Source organism: Mustela lutreola, chromosome 11, assembly GCF_030435805.1.
Source record: "Mustela lutreola isolate mMusLut2 chromosome 11, mMusLut2.pri, whole genome shotgun sequence".
In the NCBI taxonomy this organism is placed as follows: domain Eukaryota; kingdom Metazoa; phylum Chordata; class Mammalia; order Carnivora; family Mustelidae; genus Mustela; species Mustela lutreola.
In genome coordinates, this window is record NC_081300.1 from 39,826,042 (window position 1) to 39,846,010 (window position 19,969).

Below are 19,969 nucleotides of genomic sequence, written 5' to 3' on the forward strand. Positions count from 1 at the left end.
CATAACCACCAGCAGGGTCATTTATCAGGAATATGAAAGCAGTAAGCCTGCAGATAGAATCTTCCCTTCTATTTAGACATGCTTCCACTGAGAAGTGTTATATTCATATCACAAGCCCTCAATAAGCACCACTCAGGACCCAAGAAACCCTGTCTGGATCAAACGGCTCCCAAATTTTGTGCAAGAAATACTTCTTCAGAATCAGAATGTCCTCCCTAATATTCAAGTCCTAAGTAACAAATGGAAGATCCAAAAACTTCCAGCTCTATTGAAATAATACACCTATGACGACTGAAGACCATACAACATTCCACATGTAGTCCCCTTTAAGCATTCTGAATAGAATTTTCCAGAGAGAGAAATTGCCAGTGAGAGTTAAGTTGCTTGACAAAATTGTAGAGCAGCTAGCTTGTAAGCAATTAGAAAATAGTAATTAAAGGACCCACTGTATATTCACTAAGTCAAATTGAACTAAATACATTTATTTCATATTTTAGCACATTTAATGGACCAGTAGATGAAGAATTGTTAGTCTTGTGAACAATATGCAAGAGCTGGAGACTAGAATGTTTAAGCATATTCATAAGTGGCTTGATAACTGTACTCAATTAGTAATAGATGAAATCTGACTAAAGCAGTCTTTAATGATTTGCTCCTGGGCTGCTTTGGTTGTGTGCAGTAGGGTCAAGGCCTTGTTTATCCAATTTGCAAATGAGTCTTGGAGTGATAGCTAATGTGTTTAATGCCAAAATTAAAACTCAAAATACGAAAGTAGCAACAAAACAAAACTACAAAAAGAAAAAAGAAAATTTACTAGTCATAAACGGACAGTCCTAAATTATGAAAAACATTTTAGAGGTTATAACTGATACAAATTGCTATCAATGCTCATATACTCTTGAACAGTTTTGGTGAAAATATGGTTTCTAATACAATGCATATAATAGGGGTGCCTGCGTGGTTCAGTCCATTTAGCGTCTGCCTTCAGCTCATGATCCTGGTGTCCTAGGATCAGTCCTGCATCAGCCTCCCCACTCAGCAGGAAGTCTGTTTCTCCCTCTGACCCTCGCCCTTCTCATGCTCTTTCTCTCTCACTCTCTCTCAAATAAATAGAAGTTGTTTTTTTTTTTTTTAATTAAAGATGACAAGTTTTGGTGAGGATATGGAGAAAAGGATGCCTTTGTGCACTGTTAGTGGGAATTGCTAAAGCAGTATAGTCACTATGAAAAACATTATGGAGTTTTCTCAAAAAATTAAAAATATAACTGTCATATAATCCAGAAATTCCATTTCTGGGTATATATCCAGAGGAAATAAAATCAGGATCTCAAAAATATATCTGCACTCCCATTTCACTGGAGCATTTCTAATAGCCAAGACATGGAACAACCTAAGTGTGGAAACACACACACACACACACACGCAGTTACTCAGCCACAAAAAAAGGAAATCTTGCCATTTCCAACAACATGTATAGAAGTTGAGGGCATTATGCTAAGTGAAATAGGTCAGAGAACGACATATACTGTATGATCTTACTTCTATGTGGAATCTAAAAAACAAAAACCAAACTCATAAATTGAGAACAGACTGGTGGTTGCGAAGAGATGAGGGAGATGGGCAAAAATGGGTGAAGGTGATCGAACAGTACAAACTTCCAGTTATAAAACGAGCAAGTCATGGCAATGTAATGTATAATATGGTGACTATAGTTAATAATACTGTGCTGTATATATGAAAGTTGCTAAAAGAGTAAATCTTAAGTTCTCATCACAAGAAAAAATATTTGCAACTATGTGATGGACGTTAACCAGACTTATTGTGGTGAACATTTCACAATATAAATATTTAATGACTATGTTGTATACTTGAAACTAATGTTATGTCAATTTTATCTCAATTAAAAAGACACAAAATCAGAAGTAGTAATTTTGTTATTTTTGATCAGATTAAAATGTAGAATTATGAAGTTATTTTGTGGAGACCCCTTAGATGGGATGTCATCAGGCCAGAGCCTGAAAACATTCTGGAAAATCTCAGTAGCTCAGAAAGTGCTCCTCTTGGCTCCACAGCACTAACTTCACAGACTTAATCTTTTTTTTTTTTTTTTTGCTAAGCCATACTTTCTATTCAGCTTATCTTCCCCATAAATTGCCAGAGTTCTGCAGCTTGCCAACTAAAGACAGCTTAAATTTCAAAAGTCAGGGTGCAAAAAAGCAAAAAAAAAAAAAAAAAAAAAAAAAAAAAGTTTTCTTGGGAACTTTAATTTGCCTAATCTGGTATAAATTACTTGTTTTTCTGTGGTATCCCTAAAGCACCTTCTTGAAGTATCCAAACTGCAAAAAGCGCCAGCTAGTACACAAGAATGAACTTTCCCACAACAAACAGGTAGGCAATGGAAGCATGTTGGATTAAAAGATTTTTACTTTACGTATAGTTTTAAAAAGAAACAATACAATTTGCTTAAGGATGTTATTTTAGTAAGATGTTTGTTAGAAGGGCTTTTTGGTTTTTGGTTCTTTTTTGTTTTTAAGGAATAAACTTATATTAGGAAACATCTTGATTAGATTCCAGGTGAAGGAATAGCCAGTCATAGGTGGGAAGTATGTCTGTCAGTTCTACAAGAGCATTTTCTACGACTATTTGTTAATACAGCCCAACTACATAAATGTTTAGAAAATTACTGTTTTCATATATTTAGGATCATATGCTATGGCAGAATTTTTTTTACACCAATAATTGGGAGTGTCATGGGGACCTGAGACCAAGAAGGCTGAGAACTGTTGGTCTAACGGACCTAAAATTACTTTATAAACATAAAAAAATGCTCTTAAGGTGCAATATTATCAATTCTATCTAGAAAGAGAATAACGAAGTTAGCATAAAGTAATGTCAACACTGATGAATATTTCAAAAAGTTCAGAAAAACTAAACCCTTTAAGACTACTGAATAACCAAACATATATAAGCTATTAAAGTAATAATATTACAAAATAAATTTTCTTCTAGACAGTGGTTTCTTCATGTTAATTATTGGCTAAAAACTAGGTATGTTAAAAATAAAATGGGTCATAATGCTCAAAGTGAGGACTATAAACACTGCTATACGACGTCTGAAAGTTGAGAGTAAATCACAAGAGTTCTCATTACAAGGGGGTTAAACCCCCCATTTTTCTGTACGTATAGATAGGTGTTAACTAAACTTACTGTGGTAATCATTTCACGATACTGGCCAATCAGTAATTATGCTATACACCTTAACCTTCTACAGTGTTGTATGTCAATTTTATCACAATAAAATGGGGGGGGGGGCTGAATAAATTTCTCATCAATAAATCCTGGGCATACATTACTTAGTATGATTATCCCCTGATTATTCTTCATAATGATTATTCTAAAAGACATACTGTTTTTATTTAGAAAGCCTCATTGTCTATTGAGTGTTTGTACATCTTGGAGACAAACAATGTGTCAAATCTTCCTGCAAAAGTTGAAGATAACAAAAACTAATAACCCTTTAGGATCTATATTGGGAAAGGAGGAAAACATTACTTGACTTTCCTGGGAGGACTGAGAGACCGGACAGATATAAGCATAATTGGTAGATTTGGACTGAATACACGGGAACAGTAAAAATAACAAGCACTTTGTGTGTTAGCACACCGAATCCTCACAACCCACAGAAGTGAGAGGCTAAGTAATTTGTCCAAAACCATGTTAAGTGTCAACCTGCAGGATCATCAAAAACATTCTAACCCAAGAAATTAGTCTTCTTTTTTTTTTTTTTTTTAAAGATTTTATTTATTTATTTGACAGAGAGAGAGATCACAAGTAGGCAGAGAGGCAGGCAGAGAGAGAGAGAGAGAGAGAGGAGGAAGCAGGCTCCCTGCTGAGCAGAGAGCCTGATGCGGGACTCGATCCCAGGACCCTGAGATCATGACCTGAGCCGAAGGCAGCGGCTTAACCCACTGAGCCACCCAGGCGCCCCGAAATTAGGCTTCTTTTGTATCCTCTGTAACCTCCCTTTAGTTTCTGTTGGTGCATTACGCAATTCCCAGGAAATAGAATGCTTTGTAAAATCCGCTGCCTACAAAATGCTCTGCAAAGAGAACATCCTCCATGCAGCTTCAGAAAAAGGTCAAATAAGAGCTGTGGAAGGCCACTGCCTCCTCTCTTTACCTGTCTTTCCCGTTATAGAGGGGCAGGGCGGGGCGGTGGGCCAGTTTTCAGTTTTTACCTAGATCGGCTCCTGTGAGTGCCAGCATTCATGAAAAGAACCTTACAATGTATCTAACAATTCACAAAAGCTACTGTTCAGCTTTTTTTTCTGGACAAAAGAAAAGTTACTGTAGGCAGCAGTTGACAAAATTAAGATGTACATACGAAAACCTCAAAACAATGTTAAGCAAAAATAGCCAGATAAAATTTTTACTGTCCTTCCTTATAAAAAGTATAAAAGCAGGCAAAACAACCTGTGGTATTAAAAGTTTGTGATGGTAACGAGTTATGACTGCAAGTAGAAATAAGGGGATTACGGGATTTTTCTTGACCTAAGTTCTGATTACTAAGGCCACTGTTCACTTTGTGCACATTATCATGCATTATTTTGCCACACTGATAGATAATTTCTTTCATTCACCTTTCCTGTGTTTCTTCTCCCTCTCCACAGAACAGCTGTAATTCATCTGATTGGGTCTAATCCATATCCACTCCCAGACCCTGCTCATTTTGAATTCTGTAATCATATGTCCTTGACCATTATACTCTCAAGAATTCCTATTAACATAGGAAACTGTATGGTATAGCGAATGCAAGTTTGCCAGGTAACTACATAATGGAATACACACATTTATCTTTCTCATTTCAAGGGTGGGAGTGTGGCAACGGTCACCTCAGCCCCAGGACTGGACAACTGCTGTCAGATTAGAGGGGGGATGCAGGTGGGAATACTCATTTTTAGAGGATCCTGTATTCTTTTAATTTCTTAACATTAACTCCTTCCCATTCCACGCTTTTTTCGAATTGTACTGCATAATCAGAAAATTATATTGACACTAAATGGTATCATGGAATGAGTACTTTATTCATATTTCTATCATCAGTTTTATACTACATGTATTTACATGTTTTCTGGGTCACAAAGGCTAAAATGTCATCAGCTCCTCAAAAGGTTTATTCTTTTGAGCAGCAGCCGTAACAGATTTCCATAAAAGTTATGATTCAATGAAGATTAATACTTCTTAAGCAACCCAAAAGGTATATGACATTGTATTTGGCAAGATGTTCTTACAACCCTGATATCATACTTAAGGGTAACTTCTCCATATAAAAGTGTTTATTAACCAGTTAACTAGCTTTCTGCCTGGTTGCTAACAGGACTTGAAAATCTTGCGGCATAAACACTTGACAAATAACCTTATAAATTGATTAACATTTGAAATGAAGATAGAATAGGTTTATAAAGTTAAATGCAACATATAGCATCAGCATGTGGTAGCTTTCTCCTATCCACTTTTTCAAGAGCAAAATAATGAGTTATCTCCTACATGTCTTCCAGGGTGAGTTATGAGAATTAAATGCTATCGTGTTTGCCTCTAGACAAAATTTTAATTAGACACACAAGTAGGAGAAAACCACTTTTAATTGAAAAATAAAGCAATACATCTCAAATAAGACTCTGTTTAACAACATAAACTGTAACTTGCTGAGGGAAATCGCCTTCCTAGAAGTGGTATTGTGAAATTTGGGTATCAGCAATCAATAGTTTCCCTCCTTTATTTTGACTCAGCTATAGGCATATTAAAAATAAGGACTTTCTCATTAATTTAAACTGTAAATCTGTAAAGCTTGTCCCTATTCCTAACCCACTGACAAAAGGTGAGATTAAACAAACATTTCCATACTGAGGAGTTCCCAGGTAATAGCAAATAGGCAATATTTTCCTTAAGAAAAGTTTATAGGAAAGACACACAAGACTATTATTGATATTTAACTAATCCACAAACTTCCAAACACAATTTCATCAAGATGATCTCTACTACAATTTTCCTTTAAAGAAGTTCTCAAATCTCAGAATGGTTTAAAACTTGATATACTGGAAGTATTAACTTTGAAAGAAAGTAGTAAAGTTATTGCTTTAAACTGGAAAAACCTATGGTCAAAAATCTTTTTAAAAAGAGTTCATTAAACAGCTATTCTTACAATTACACTCATGTAACTGCAGAGAAAATGTTCAAGCACATAGTAAACATCACTCTTTCGAATGACAGAACAAAGGCATATGCTTATCAAGATGTATGGCTTTTTTGGTGATTGTTATTACTACCATAGTCATTGTTTGACTGAAAAAGGTTTTTACAAAACTCCACTTTCAAAATTAACATTTTTATTAAATCAAGTTAAAAAAAATGTTCACTGTAGAAAAGTCAACAAGGGTTTTAACAAAACCAAAATATACCCTTTTCATACAATATATGTATATATTAGCAGCAAACTACTTCTGAGATTTTCTTTTATGTTCTTTTAGTTATTTTAAAGAAAGCATAAACAATGCATATTAGTATGGAATGTCAGCTAATACACACTTCCTCTTTCATTCTGTGATTTAGGCCTTCTAGTACAAATTATTTTATGATTCTTATTAATAAATACTAAGAACAAACCCAGTGTTGACTAAGAAGTAGTGAAACAGAGAGGCTGGTGGCATCCATCTCATTACTTCATAGTCATGCATTATCTTTGAGAGTAACAAATGAGCACCATATAAACAAGGTAATTATGTGTGTAAATTCAACTTTAAGGTGTAACAGTAGCCAACTAAACCACTTAGCATTTGGCCATTGCTTTTTAAAAATTTGGTGATATAAAAAATTTTAATCAAATCAGATATTCAATCCCATATTGCTTGTCCATTTTTAAAATCTTAATAGAAATTCTGTATATAACCTGACAAATTGCATGCATATGTTGTGTGTGTAAATACATATAAAAAAGTATATGCATATATACACACACATCTTTAGCTTTGAATGAGTTTCTAAACTGAAATGAAACCAAACCTCTCATTTAAACATACCTGTAGAATATGATATCACCAACTGGAGTTTCTAATCAAAGTTTCATCTTAGCTAAAGAGAAATACTGGCTAGAAAATTTTGAGGACAAAGAGCTATAATTTGTCTTAATATACTTTAGGCTTACAAATTAGTCGGCCAAACAAGATTTGAAATCACCAACCTCCCACCTAAGAAATAAATTTTTCTCTTAGTATTTCCTTCTAAGGCAAAAAGAAAATACCTTTACGATGAACCTTCACTTTTTAAAGAGTTATAATTATTAAAGAAATCTCACTAGTCTTCAAAAATACTAAACATTATATAAATACAATTTTCTTATAGTTGGATTCTTCAGCTAGAATCTGTATTAAAAAAGTTTCCTTTGGATTGTTTCATTTAGCACTTCAAGTCTCCATTCTGCAACTCTGGTAACTGGCTCAGATTTAGTAGGTTTCTATCAATCACATCTTTCAGAGTGTGCTACTGTGTGTTACCTGTGTACAAGAACGTCCATGGGAGGAACTGCACCAAATTCCAAAAGCAATGTAAGGAAAAATTTAAGACTGTATAATATAAAAAAAGAGAAGTATAACATGAAATCCCTTTTGTCCATTTCAATATTTTTAAAGATAATGTCCTAACTTTCATTTTTAACTTATCAAAAAGATGAAGTTTTCAGATGGCCCACCTTTATTTTTTAATTAAAAACCTAAATCAATAGACTGAATTACTTTTATTAATATACACGTCAAGTTACTGAAACGGTGACTTCATGTAGTTTTCCCCTTGAAGATGGCACTTGCAGGTACAAAGATGCAGAGATGTCTATAGCCTTCAGATGTTTACTTGAAAAGATTCTTCAACTGCAGTTTGATACTGGGTTTCCTCATCTAGCTGAAGATTCTAAAAACAATGACATTAACGTATCAATAGGAAAGATATACTCCACTACTCAATACTTTGCCCAAAATATTAACACACTTAAAATGGTTTATGTTACAATATATGCTATCCTTTAAAACATAAGATTTAAATGTCTGAACTTTAGTAATTAAGTTCAGTTGTAATTATTTAAATATAATTGATAAACAACAAATTAGGATGAGCAGAAAATGAAATTTGAAAGTTATAGTGCTTTAAGATGAGGTAGTTAATTAAAAGTACAGTTAAAGGTAACCCACAATTTTAAGTGATAATAAATGTGTCATCTCTAGAAAACAATGTCAAACTATCTAAAAAATTTAATTTTAAATAAGCATTTATTGAATTAAGAGAACTAAATAGCAGCTTCTTAATCCTAACATGAAGCTAAAAACTATAGCTTCCTCAATCTTAGTCACACCAGCCTCCTTCACTTAATTCTACTTGCTGCTATCAGTTATGTTTTATGGGTTTGCTTTAAAATGGGCTTCCACTTGACAATCTCGAATAATTAAAATTACATACTCTTCTTTCGCAAAATAAAACTGGACAATTGATCAAAATAGATCACAATATCACAATAGATCAAAAGCGGTTTATAAAATATATTTTCATTTTTACAAATCATATTGTCCACAGTAAACTTTCTTAAAATGAGAATTTAAGAATCTGTATTTCATAAAAATGCTAAAATCATAAAAGTACACATGAATTTTACACATTTGAGGTGTTACTTTAAAACAATATAACTAAAAATGCAAATTCCACAAAATAAAAAAAAATTTATCGATAATGATATAATTTCAACACTGGAGAACAGAGAAAAAAATAAATTCTGTTCATGTCATTGTCAGAATTGCACATGCCTGTGCTTACCTAAACTGGAAAATAAGTATCAGCCATTCTTTATCAGGATTAATATTGAATTAGATATGGTTTTAATTCATTGCAGTTGAATAAAATATAATTTCACAATAAAACAAAAAGTCATCTAATTTCTTTAAAAAATTATAATGACACATTTGGGAGGTAGAAAGTAACCCCATTTTTGCTTTAGGGATCTTTTTTATATAACTTCTCTGTTAAAGCGATCGTCTAAGACCAGAATCTACTCAATCTGGCTTTATTTAATAATTATGCTCCCTCATTTTTAACAAGGATGTGGGCACCTGGCTGGCTCAGTTGGTTGGGTGTCTGCATTCGACTCTGGTAATGATCCCATGGTCCCAGAGTCCTGGGATCAAGCCTCCTGTAAGGCTCCCTGTTCAGCAGGGAGCCTGCACCCCCCTCTCCTCCTGTCCCTCCCCGACCTTGTGATCTCTCTCGCTCTCTCAGTCACCCAATCTCTCAAATAAAATCTTTAAAAAAAATAATCTGTCTCATATGTAGACATGAAAAATCTATTATAATAAGCAACTTATACTACATGAGAACAATATTCTCCTCCCATCTGTTGCACCAGTTTCACTTCTCTAAACAGGTATAATTATCCCTTAAATCTAGACAGTTTTCACATAAATAGTTATTTTGTTCAATCTGGGGGTTTACTCATCTTACATTAATTATCTCTCTAGTACAAGGAGGTAAACAGTAAATTTAACTGTACCACTTCCACAAATATAGAACCAAAGTACACCTATATTATATAAACAACCCTGGGGTGCCTGGGTGGCTCAGTCATTAGGCATCTGCCTTTGGCTCAAGTCATGATCCCAGCATCTTGGGATCGAGCCCCATATAGGGTTCCCTGCTCAACAGGGAGCCTGCTTCTCCCCCTCTAGCTCTCCCATGCTTATGTTCCCTCTCTCAATATCACTCTCTGTAATAAAATCTTTTAAAATAATAAATAAATAAATAAATAATAAAAACAATAGCTTGTTTCAAAACTCAAGTCTAGACTGAAAAAGTTAATTTAACTTGAATATTTACAGGGCATTTTCTTAAGCTTAAAGAATTTCACTTACCACAAATTCTCCATAATCAAACTGATGTCTTTGATTTAGATGACTAACGAAATTTCTAGTAATCTGGCTAGGATCTCCCCAAGGAAGAGACACACAAATAGGACATGTCTATGAGAAACAGAATGTTTTAAATATAATGAAAATATCCAAACATACTAATTATTGGAAGTATTAAAACAACACAAGCTTATGTTACTGAAAATGTCTATATAAAAATCATTTCTGGGGTGCCTAGGTGGCTCAGTGGGTTAAGCTTCTGCCTTCAGATCAGGTCATGATCTCAGAGTCCTGGGATCGAGCCCCGCATCAGGCTCTCTGCTCAGTGGGGAGCCTGCTTCCCCCCCTCTCTCTGCCTACCTCTGCCTACCTGCGATCTCTGTCGAATAAATAAAGAAAATCTTTAAAAAAAAAATCACTTCTAAGGTCCAAATTTCAAGAAATCATCATTTCCTGACCAAAGTACCTCAGATAAAGTATAGTAATCTAACACAATAAAAAAGAGAGATACATTCTATTATTTATATCTCTGACTACAAAGATTTGTTTGAACAGAAACATCATAGTCAGCCTTTAATAATGCCACAGTTGCTATCATTAGCCAGCATGTAATCTCATTTGAACCACAAGTAACTATAATCACTATTAGCTTAATTTTATTTATAAGTAAAATGAAAGTGAAGTAAACTTCAAATCAATCCTTAAGGTTTTAAATGAAGGACATGCTAAAAAGTGAATGGATGATACACTCAAATCAAGTAAGAAGAAACTTCTAACTGGACTCTAACCAAAGTTTGTGCTGTTTTGAAAATAATGCAGAACAAAAATTGGCCAATGCAATATCAAACAAATCAAGTATCTTAAATGTGAGATTTTTTCCTGGAGAGATCTTTGGCAATTGTATTTGTTTATTAACTGACTGTCCCCTAATGAACGGAGTAGGTGATGTGATGTGTCTCCCTTTGTGCTATGTAAGAGTTTAAGTGTAGTCTCAGTAGTTACTGAGGCATATCTTTCACACCTTTTCTAGCACTACCAACTAAATCTGCTTAGAAATACCTATAATCCTTATTTTATTTATGAAATGTTCTTTCTACTCTATTTCTGAAGAAAATATATATCAAAATGTACAGGTGAAAAGGAAGTATCTCTTCCAGCTCAGTTTCTCCTGTACCATCCACAGCTGAAATCACTTACCTGTGTAACTCATGTTCCAAAAGAGGACTTGTAGGACCATTAACACAATGCTGGAATCCTGCAGGCCACTGTCTCCCTCATTCATCAAAAAGGTCTCCCCCTTTCTTACACAGCCTCAAAATGGCATCAAAAAGATATGTATGCATCAAAAAGAAAGTATGATTCTTTTCCTTCCGTGCTTTATGCATTCATATACTAGATTCTGCAAGGATACAATTAAAAACACCTACTGACTTCATTCTTATTTATAAATGCTTTCACCTACAACAGGTCCACCAGGCCAGATCCAGCTGCCTGAATCCTACAGATTAAGAGATTGAGAGGTCTCAGTAGAGGTTCTGCCATTCCTCAAATGAAAATCCCCAGTTCACCTTTCATGATTTCACTCTCCTCCAGCCTATTCTCTTACATCACCCTTATAATAACCATCTCCCTTTCTATAAGTGAGTTAGTGGAATTTTAAATATCTTATTTTGCTTCTGGTCATCAATTTTTTGTTGACAAAAGTCTACCTTCTTGATAATGCCCATTCCAAGTTTAAATCAACTACTTTCCCTTATACACATGAAGTAAAATGGAAGAGCATATTTAAACAGAAGACTGTCTTTAACATAGGTACTTACCACAGGAACTATCTGAAATAGGTGATTACTGTTACAATGATCCAGTAAACGCTGTCTGGTAAAATTTGATTCTTGACACAAGGGACATTTAAAGGTAGGATGCCCAGAAGAACTATAAAATAATTTTAAATGAAATGTACTTAAGGTGAAATCGTAACAAAAATGATGCTTTTCTATTCTTTGACCAATTATTTTAAGTTTCGTTTTTTAAAAATATACTTATTATTCAAAGATTTCCTCATTTTGCAAAAACTATTTTCAGTAAATTATCTACAACAGATGTTCCCAAACAATCTCAGTTTACAGTACCCTTAAAATGTTTCAGTACATTTTCTCGTGGCGCCTTTAGCTTAAACGAAAACAAACCTAGCTGCCCCATATGTTAAGCAGTTACGTCCAAACAACTTAAATTTAGTCATTTGTGTAAGGCCAACAGATGTCTCTGTAACTCTCCTGAAAGTTGTAAACACCCTGTGGTGTCCCATATCTAGGACGTCAAAACTTTTTATTAAAAAGATTCCCATCAAGGTCAGATCCTTAGTCTATCCCAATCTCTAGGAATCTAACATCCAAAATTCATAGGAAAAGTGAAAAACAATAGTGTCAATCATCAGAACAATCAACATTTCAAAACATTTTGAGGATCATGCATCACTGAAGTTTAATACCTCAGAATTTCAGCAAAGGGACAGTTTAATACTGACATCTCTACCTAAATTATGCATGGAAGAAACTGGACCACAGTAAAAGAGGAGATCTACACTATTCTAATTTAACGTGATCTGTAAAAGCATCTGTAGCATTTATTTAATTGCTAGTCTAGCATTATGCCTGATGATTTCATTTTATAAAAAAATTTCAGGGGTGCCTGGGTGGCTCAGTGGGTTAAAGCCTCTGCCTTTGGCTCATCTCAGGGTCCTGGGATTGAGCCCCACATTGGTCTCTCTGCTCAACAGGAATCCTGCTTCCTCCTCTCACTCTGCCTGCCTCTCTGCCTACTTGTGATCTCTGTCTGTCAAGTAAATTAATTAATTAATTAATTAATTAAAAGATCTATTATAAAGTGACAGATATTATATACTAAAGTAGTAAAATTTTCAAAAGCTTACCTTGTATTCTCTTGATAAGTTTCTGTGTTATCAGATGTAGATGTTTCACTCCTATTACTTAAGAAGAATAGAGGTGGGAAAACGTTAATACCTCAAGTAAAAAAGCACATTACAGATTCACTAACTTGAATTGCTAATGAAATGACTAGTCTGAATTTTTTTAAAAGCCTGAACTTCAGGATGCCTGGGTGGCTCAGCCAGTTAAGCATCTAATTCTTGATTTTGGCTCAGGTCATGATCTCAGCATTATGAGACTGCGCCCCATATAGGTTCTGTGCTGAGCAAGGACCCTGCTAGAGATTCTCTCTCTCCCCCTCTCTTCACTCCCCCAACTCGCACATGCACGCCCTCTTTTAAAAAAAATAAAAATAAAAGTTAAAAAAAAAAGCCTGAACTTCAAATAGTTCTGAACTATGAAATAATTATAGCATTACTTTTTAAATAAATTCTGGTAAGAAAACTGCTTATTAAATCTTTATTTACATCCTTTTCAAATTAGCTTATGCAGTTACAAATATATAGAGAATATAGAATTTTGCAGAATTATCTTAAATTTCTAGCATGATAGTATTTCCCCAAGTTCTTCAGACTTTCAAAGAGACTCTTCCACCTAGACTACCTAGTTTTTGAAAGCTGAGGTAGAAGCAAGAATCTGTGAACTTTCTGACTTGTAACTAGAATGTGGTTTAAAGATGCAGCCTCCAAAGCAGAGTAGTTTTAAGAGAAGATTTAAATGTTCATTATGTTCTTATTTTCCAAAAAAGGAACTAGACTTTCCAACATTTAATATACAGAACAATTTGACATCTTCAGAGGGACCCTGTCCTGGAGCCAAATGTCATATGCAGTATTAGAGAAATCCAGAGAGATGAGTTGGTATGTTCCAAATGGGGACTGTCACTTATGCATTACAGAATATTATCAGAATGGTCAATTTTATAGAAATAAATCCTTTTAATAGCAGAAACATTAACAGAAATGAGACAGGTAGTGGGCAAAGAACTGTACCATGCAGAAGTCTGCTTTTATATCTCAATACCAGAATTAAAAGAGTTGTTAAACCTAGAAAAATGCTTATTCATTTTTTATAAAAAACAAAACCGTTACTATACCAGCTGCCTAACAAATGTTCTTTTCTTTTTGAATTTTCCTTTTTTGATTTTTCATAATAGAGCTACATACAGCAAGGTTTATTTAGTGTAGACACTCTCCCAAAGACTGTCCCTTCTATGAAAATAACCATGTTCTCTCTCCACACACATCTATCCAATGCTGAGCCAGCAAGCGAGCTTCCCAGTTTTCACACCCAAAGAGCAAACTAGTAAACCATTCTTTTCTGTACCTTTCCGGCAGATACTAATCTGTCTCTTCAGGTAAAGGTGGCATTTTAACAATGTGAAGACTAAACACCTTTTTAAAATAAACTCAAATTATGGAAACTGCATTTATTAAAGAGTTATTCTGAATTTGTTAATGAAAACAGTATGTGTCACCTATTTTTTAAAAATCTCATATCTGTATCTTTAAACTTGGTAACAGATTTTTCTAATTGTTTTTTTAAATCTTTTTAAAATCTTTCAAATAGGGGTGCCTGACTCGCTCAGTCGGTACATCATATGACTCTTAATCTCAGGGTTCTGAGTTCAAGTCTCAAACTGGGCACTGAGCTTACTTAAAAAACTAAAAAATAAAAAACAAATAAAATCTTCCAAATAAATATAATCACTGGGTTTTGAATGTGTCCTTTAAAAACACTGTAACGAATACTATGCAGCCATCAAAAGAAATGAAATCTTGCCATTTGCGACAACATGGATGGAACTAGAGCGTATCATGCTTAGCGAAATAAGTCAAGCAGAGAAAGACAACTATCATATGATCTCCCTGATATGAGGAAGTGGTGATGCAACATGGGGGCTTAAGTGGGTAGGAGAAGAATAAATGAAACAAGATGGGATCGGGAGGGAGACAAACCATAAGTGACTCTTAATCCCACAAAACAAACTGAGGGTTGCTGGGGGGAGGGGGTTTGGGAGAAGGGGGTGGGATTATGGACATTGGGGAGGGTATGTGCTTTGGTGAGTGCTGTAAAGTGTGTAAACCTGGTGATTCACAGACCTGTACCCCTGGGGATAAAAATATATGTTTATAAAAAATAAAATAAAATAAAAACACTGTAACGACTTCTAGTTGGTTTATAAGAACAACTGTAACATCATTAGGGAAGATGAAAATTTCAACAAAGCTCTTTTGACATTTAATGAATGGAACTGAAAATTTTAGTAAGCTCAACCTGTGACATACTTCTTCTATTTGGATCTATAAGCTTTTGTATGGTAAATATCTTTTTCAGCCATGACAGTCAGCAAAATCAGTATCGCTGTAAAAAGAACTTAGTTTCAAATCTTTGATTATGTCATAGTGTTAAACTAAGATTTAAAAAATTTTAGGGGGCACCTGGGTGGCTTAGTCAGTTAAGCATCCAACTCTTGATTTTGGCTCAGGTCATGACCTTGGGGTAGTGAGACTGAGCCCTGTGACAGGCTCCACGCTCAGCAGGGAGTCTGCTTGAGATTCTCTCCTTTCCTCTCTTGCGTCTACCCCGCAACTCATGCACGTGTGTGTGTGCTCTAAGTAAATCTTTTAAAAAATTTTCTAGAAAGTATAGTCAACAATACTAGTTTTAGTAAAAGTATTAATAAAACATTAATAAAAATATCTCATACCATTAAGCAAAATTTATTTTTAAAGTAACAATTTCATCTTTAGCTCACTTAAATTTTGCATACTTTAAATGTACATAAAGTATTTGTACTGTAAAATACATGCATGTTTTTTATTATTTTATTTTTACTTTAAGATTTGTGTATTCATTTTAGAGTGAAAGAGAGAGGGTGAGTGAGAGCACAGAGAGAGGCAAAGGGAAAGAAGCAGTTTCCTGTTGAGCTAGGAACCCGATGCAGAGCTAGATCTCACAATCTGGAGACCATGACCTGAGCCAAAACCAAGAGTCAGACACTTAACCAGCTGAGCCACCCAGGTGCCCCAGATGCATAGTTTTAAAATAAACATACATGTACTAGGAATGCATTCTTTATTTTTTTCACTGATGGGGTATACAACCACAAAAGTGATTTAAAACATTTTAATATCAAATTTAATGCCCTTTTCAAATGCTTTCTCCCTTGCCTCTCCCATTACAGTTCTCTATTTTCCATTATAACTGTCATTATCATCACTCTAGCCCTTCCTAATCATCCTGTACCATGTCTGGGCTACTACTGGTAGCCTATTCATTTACTCCAGAAATGCATGAATGGGTTCAACAACAGAAAATCTATTACAGGTACCATATTATCAATTAAAATTTTTAAAAGATCATTTCATCTGATGCAGAATAACCATTCAATAAGATGCAACCTCCATAATGAAAACAAAAACAAAAACAAAAAATCCTGATCGTTCACAATGCTTCTAAAAATACAAATGCCTACACCTTAAGTACCAAAATATCTGGGAATAGTGTCAAATGTATATAAGTTTTAATTCCATAAAAGATTCCATTTTTTGAAAAGATTTTATTTATTTGACAGACAGAGATCACAAGTAGGCAGAGAGGCAGGCAGAGAGAGATAGGAGGAAGCAGGCTCCCCGCTGAGCAGAGAGCCTGATGTGGGGTTCAATCACAGGACCCTGAGATCATGACCTGAGCGGAAGGCAGAGGCTTCAACCCACTGAGCCACCCAGGCGCCCCAAAAGATCCCATTTTGAACAGAACCATTTAATGGGGAAATCTTAAATTCAGAATGATATCATTATGACACAGATAAAAAATACCTATGTTAAAAAACTACAGTAAACATAATACTTAATAAAATTTTAGATGCATTCCCACTTAAAATCAAGAACAAGAGAAAGGTGTCTCCTACTTAATATTGGATAGAGATCCTAGTTAATGCAATAAATTATGACATGAAACACTAAGACATAAAATTACATTAAAAAAAAATTTTCCACATAGTAAGTCCAAGAGAATCTACAGGTAAATTATTTGGAACTATGAGAACTAATAAGTCAACAGTTGCTAATACAATCTTAACGTAAAAATCTGGACTATTCCTATGCACTAGTAATAATCACTTAGATTACAAAACAGGAAAAAACATCCATATGTATACAACAGAAGTTTTACTAGGAAAAGATACAACAAAACATATTTACACATGCTCTAAATGGAATTTTTCAGCACATTTTTTAAAAAAAATGCTCTTTTAAAAAAAGAGATGGGGCACCTGGGTGGCTCAGTTGGTTAAGGGGTCTGCCTTCAGCTCAGGTCATGATCTCAGGGTCCTCAGATGGAGCTCCAGGGCAGGCTCCCTGCTTCTCCCTCTCCCTCCGTGCCACCTCCACCCCCCACATTCCTGCCCTGTCTTTCTCAAATGAATTTAAAAAAAACTTTTAAAAAAGAAAAAGGGAGAGAAGGGTGCCTGGGTGACTCAATGGGTTAAAGCCTCTGCCTTCAGCCCAGGTCACAGTCTCAGGGTCCTGGGATCCAGTCCTGAGTCAGGCTCTCTGCTCAGCAGGGAGCCTGCTTCCCCTCCTCTCTCTCTGCCTGCCTCTCTGGCTACTTATGATCTCTCTTTCTGTCAAATAAAAAAATAAAATCTGTAAAAAAAAAAAAGGGGGGGGTGGTGGTGCCTGGGTGGCTCAGTCACTAAGCATCTGCCTTCAGCTCAGGTCATGATCCCAGTGTCTGTGGATCGAGCCCCACATGGGGCTGCCTGCTCAGTGGGAAGCTTGCCTCTCCTTCTAGAGCTCCCCCACGCTTGTGTTCTTTCTCTTGCTATCTCTGTCAAATAAATAAAAATCTTTTCTAAAAAATCACATTAAAAAAACTGGGGAAGACAAGCTGTTTCCCTGTTTAATGTAAACAGGGAAAGTCAGGATCATATGATGTCAATTCCCTACAAATCTATGATTTCAATGAATTCAACCTCTATAATGCTTCTGATCAAAATCTCTACAGAGATTTTCAGGAGACTCAAAAGTCTGATTCTAAAATTTATGTGGAATATCAAGGGGACAAGAATAGTAGAAACAATTTTATAAGTAAACCAAGGAAGGAAATTTTCCTTACATGACATTAAAACTTATTGTTGAAGCAATAATAATTAAGATAGCCTGATATCAGAGAAATAAGCAAATGAACAGAACAGAACAGAACACAGAGAGATGTGTAGGACTGAAATGGCACTGTAAATCTGTGAGGAAAAAATTGACCCACTGAATGGTACTGGACAAATGGCTAACCACATGGGGAAATTTTTTCTACCTCACATTATACATTCAAAATAAATGTGAAAAGCAGAGCTTTAAAATGTTCAAAGAAGAAAATATCTTATAACCTTGACATAGGAAAAAATTTCTCAACATGATACAAAATGCAAAAATCATTTAAAAAATTATATATATATACATACAAATAAAAATAACACATTTTTGTTTGTCAAAAGATACTATAACAAGAGTAGCCAAAGACATTTGCAATCAGGAAATAAAAGCAAAAATAGACAAGTAGGACTACCTAACTTAAAAAGCTTCATCACAGCAAAGGAAACAACCGAAAGAGTGAAAAGATGACCTATGGAATGAGAGAATATATTTATAAACCACGTATCTGATAAAGGGTTAATCTTCAAAACATATAAGGAACTCCTACAACTTAACAGCAAAGAAACTACCAACCCTATTACAAAATAGGGGCTAAAAACTTGAATAATTCTCCAAAGATGAGATAGAAATGGCCAACAGGTATATAGAAAGATGCTCAAGGTCACTAATCAACAGGGAAATGCAAATCAAAATCACAATGAGCTGTCATCTCATACCTGTTATGACAGCTATTATCAAAAAAGCATATAAGACGAGTATTAGTGAGGGTGTGGGAAAAAACTGGAACCTATGTACACTGTAGGTGGGAACGAAAATGTTACAACCACTTTGGAAAACAGTAGGAAGGTTCCCCCTCAGAAAACAAACAAAACTACCATATGATTCAGGATTCTTACTTGTGGGTATTTACCCAAAACAACTGAAATCAAGATCATGAAGAAATATTAGCATTCCCATGTTCACTGTGGGGCTATTCATAAAAGCCAGGAGGCAGAAACAATCTTGTGAATGTATAAAGACACAAAGATACGAATAGATAAAGAAAATGTGGCATATACATACAACTGATTATTCAACCTTAAAGGAAATCCTGTAAATGAATGAATCCTGAAAATGACAACATGAATGAACCTTGAGAATGTTCTAAGTTAAATAAGCCAGTCACAGCACAAATATTCCATGATTTCACTTATATGAACTATGCAAAATAGTCAAACTCATAGAAGCAAAGAACAGAATTGTGGTTGCCAAAGACTAAGAGACAGTGAAATCGGGAGTTACTAATCAATATGTATAAAACATTAGTTATGCAAGATAGGTTCTAGAGATTTGTTGTACAACACTGTGACAATAGATAAGAACACTATATTATACACTTAAAAATCTGTTAAGAGGATAGCTAGCTAGCTCATGTTAAGCATCCTTTCCAAAATTAAAAAAAAAAAAAGGAAAGGGGCCCCTGGCTGCTCAGTTGGAAGAGTGTACAAATTTTGATCTTGGGGTTGTGAGCCCCAAGTAAATAGAGATTACTTAAATAAATAAAACATTTTTAAAAAGGAAGAAAAAGAATTAAAATTATGTATGACTATGCCATTTAATGCTAAATTAAGTTGCAATATTCCTTAAAGCAAAATTTTCAAAATGCTTAAGTATCTCATTTCTAGTCTTTTAAAAATATGAAGAAAGGGTGCCTGGGTGGCTCAGTGGGTTAGGCCGCTGCCTTCGGCTCAGGTCATGATCCCAGGGTCCTGGGATCGAGGCCCGAATTGGGCTCTCTGCTCAGCAGGGAGCCTGCTTCCCTCTCTCTCTCTCTGCCTGCCTCTCTGTCTACTTGTAATCTCTGTCTGTCAAATAAACAAATAAAATCTTTAAAAAAAAATATGAAGAAAAATCCCAAAGTCTATACTTATGTGTTTTACAAAATGGCAAAA

General features: G+C 34.9%; 1 protein-coding gene across 6 annotated transcripts in view; it reads right to left on the minus strand.

The window, feature by feature from the left end:
• Positions 1–5,623: 5,623 nt before the first annotated feature.
• Positions 5,624–19,969, minus strand: part of RNF138 (ring finger protein 138) — a 40,244-nt gene continuing 25,898 nt past the window's right edge. For 3 of the 6 annotated variants that reach the window (XM_059139225.1, XM_059139220.1, XM_059139221.1), the window contains 4 exons: positions 12,867–12,923; positions 11,758–11,869; positions 9,941–10,048; positions 5,624–7,958 (listed from right to left, as the gene is read on the minus strand). In XM_059139225.1, coding sequence (XP_058995208.1) covers positions 7,890–7,958; positions 9,941–10,048; positions 11,758–11,869; positions 12,867–12,923 — 346 coding nt within the window. In that variant the 3' untranslated portion in view covers positions 5,624–7,889. Of the gene's footprint in view, positions 7,959–9,940; positions 10,049–11,134; positions 11,436–11,757; positions 11,870–12,866; positions 12,924–19,969 lie in introns of those variants that run through there. The other 3 variants (XR_009345805.1, XM_059139222.1, XM_059139224.1) reach the window with 3 other exon arrangements.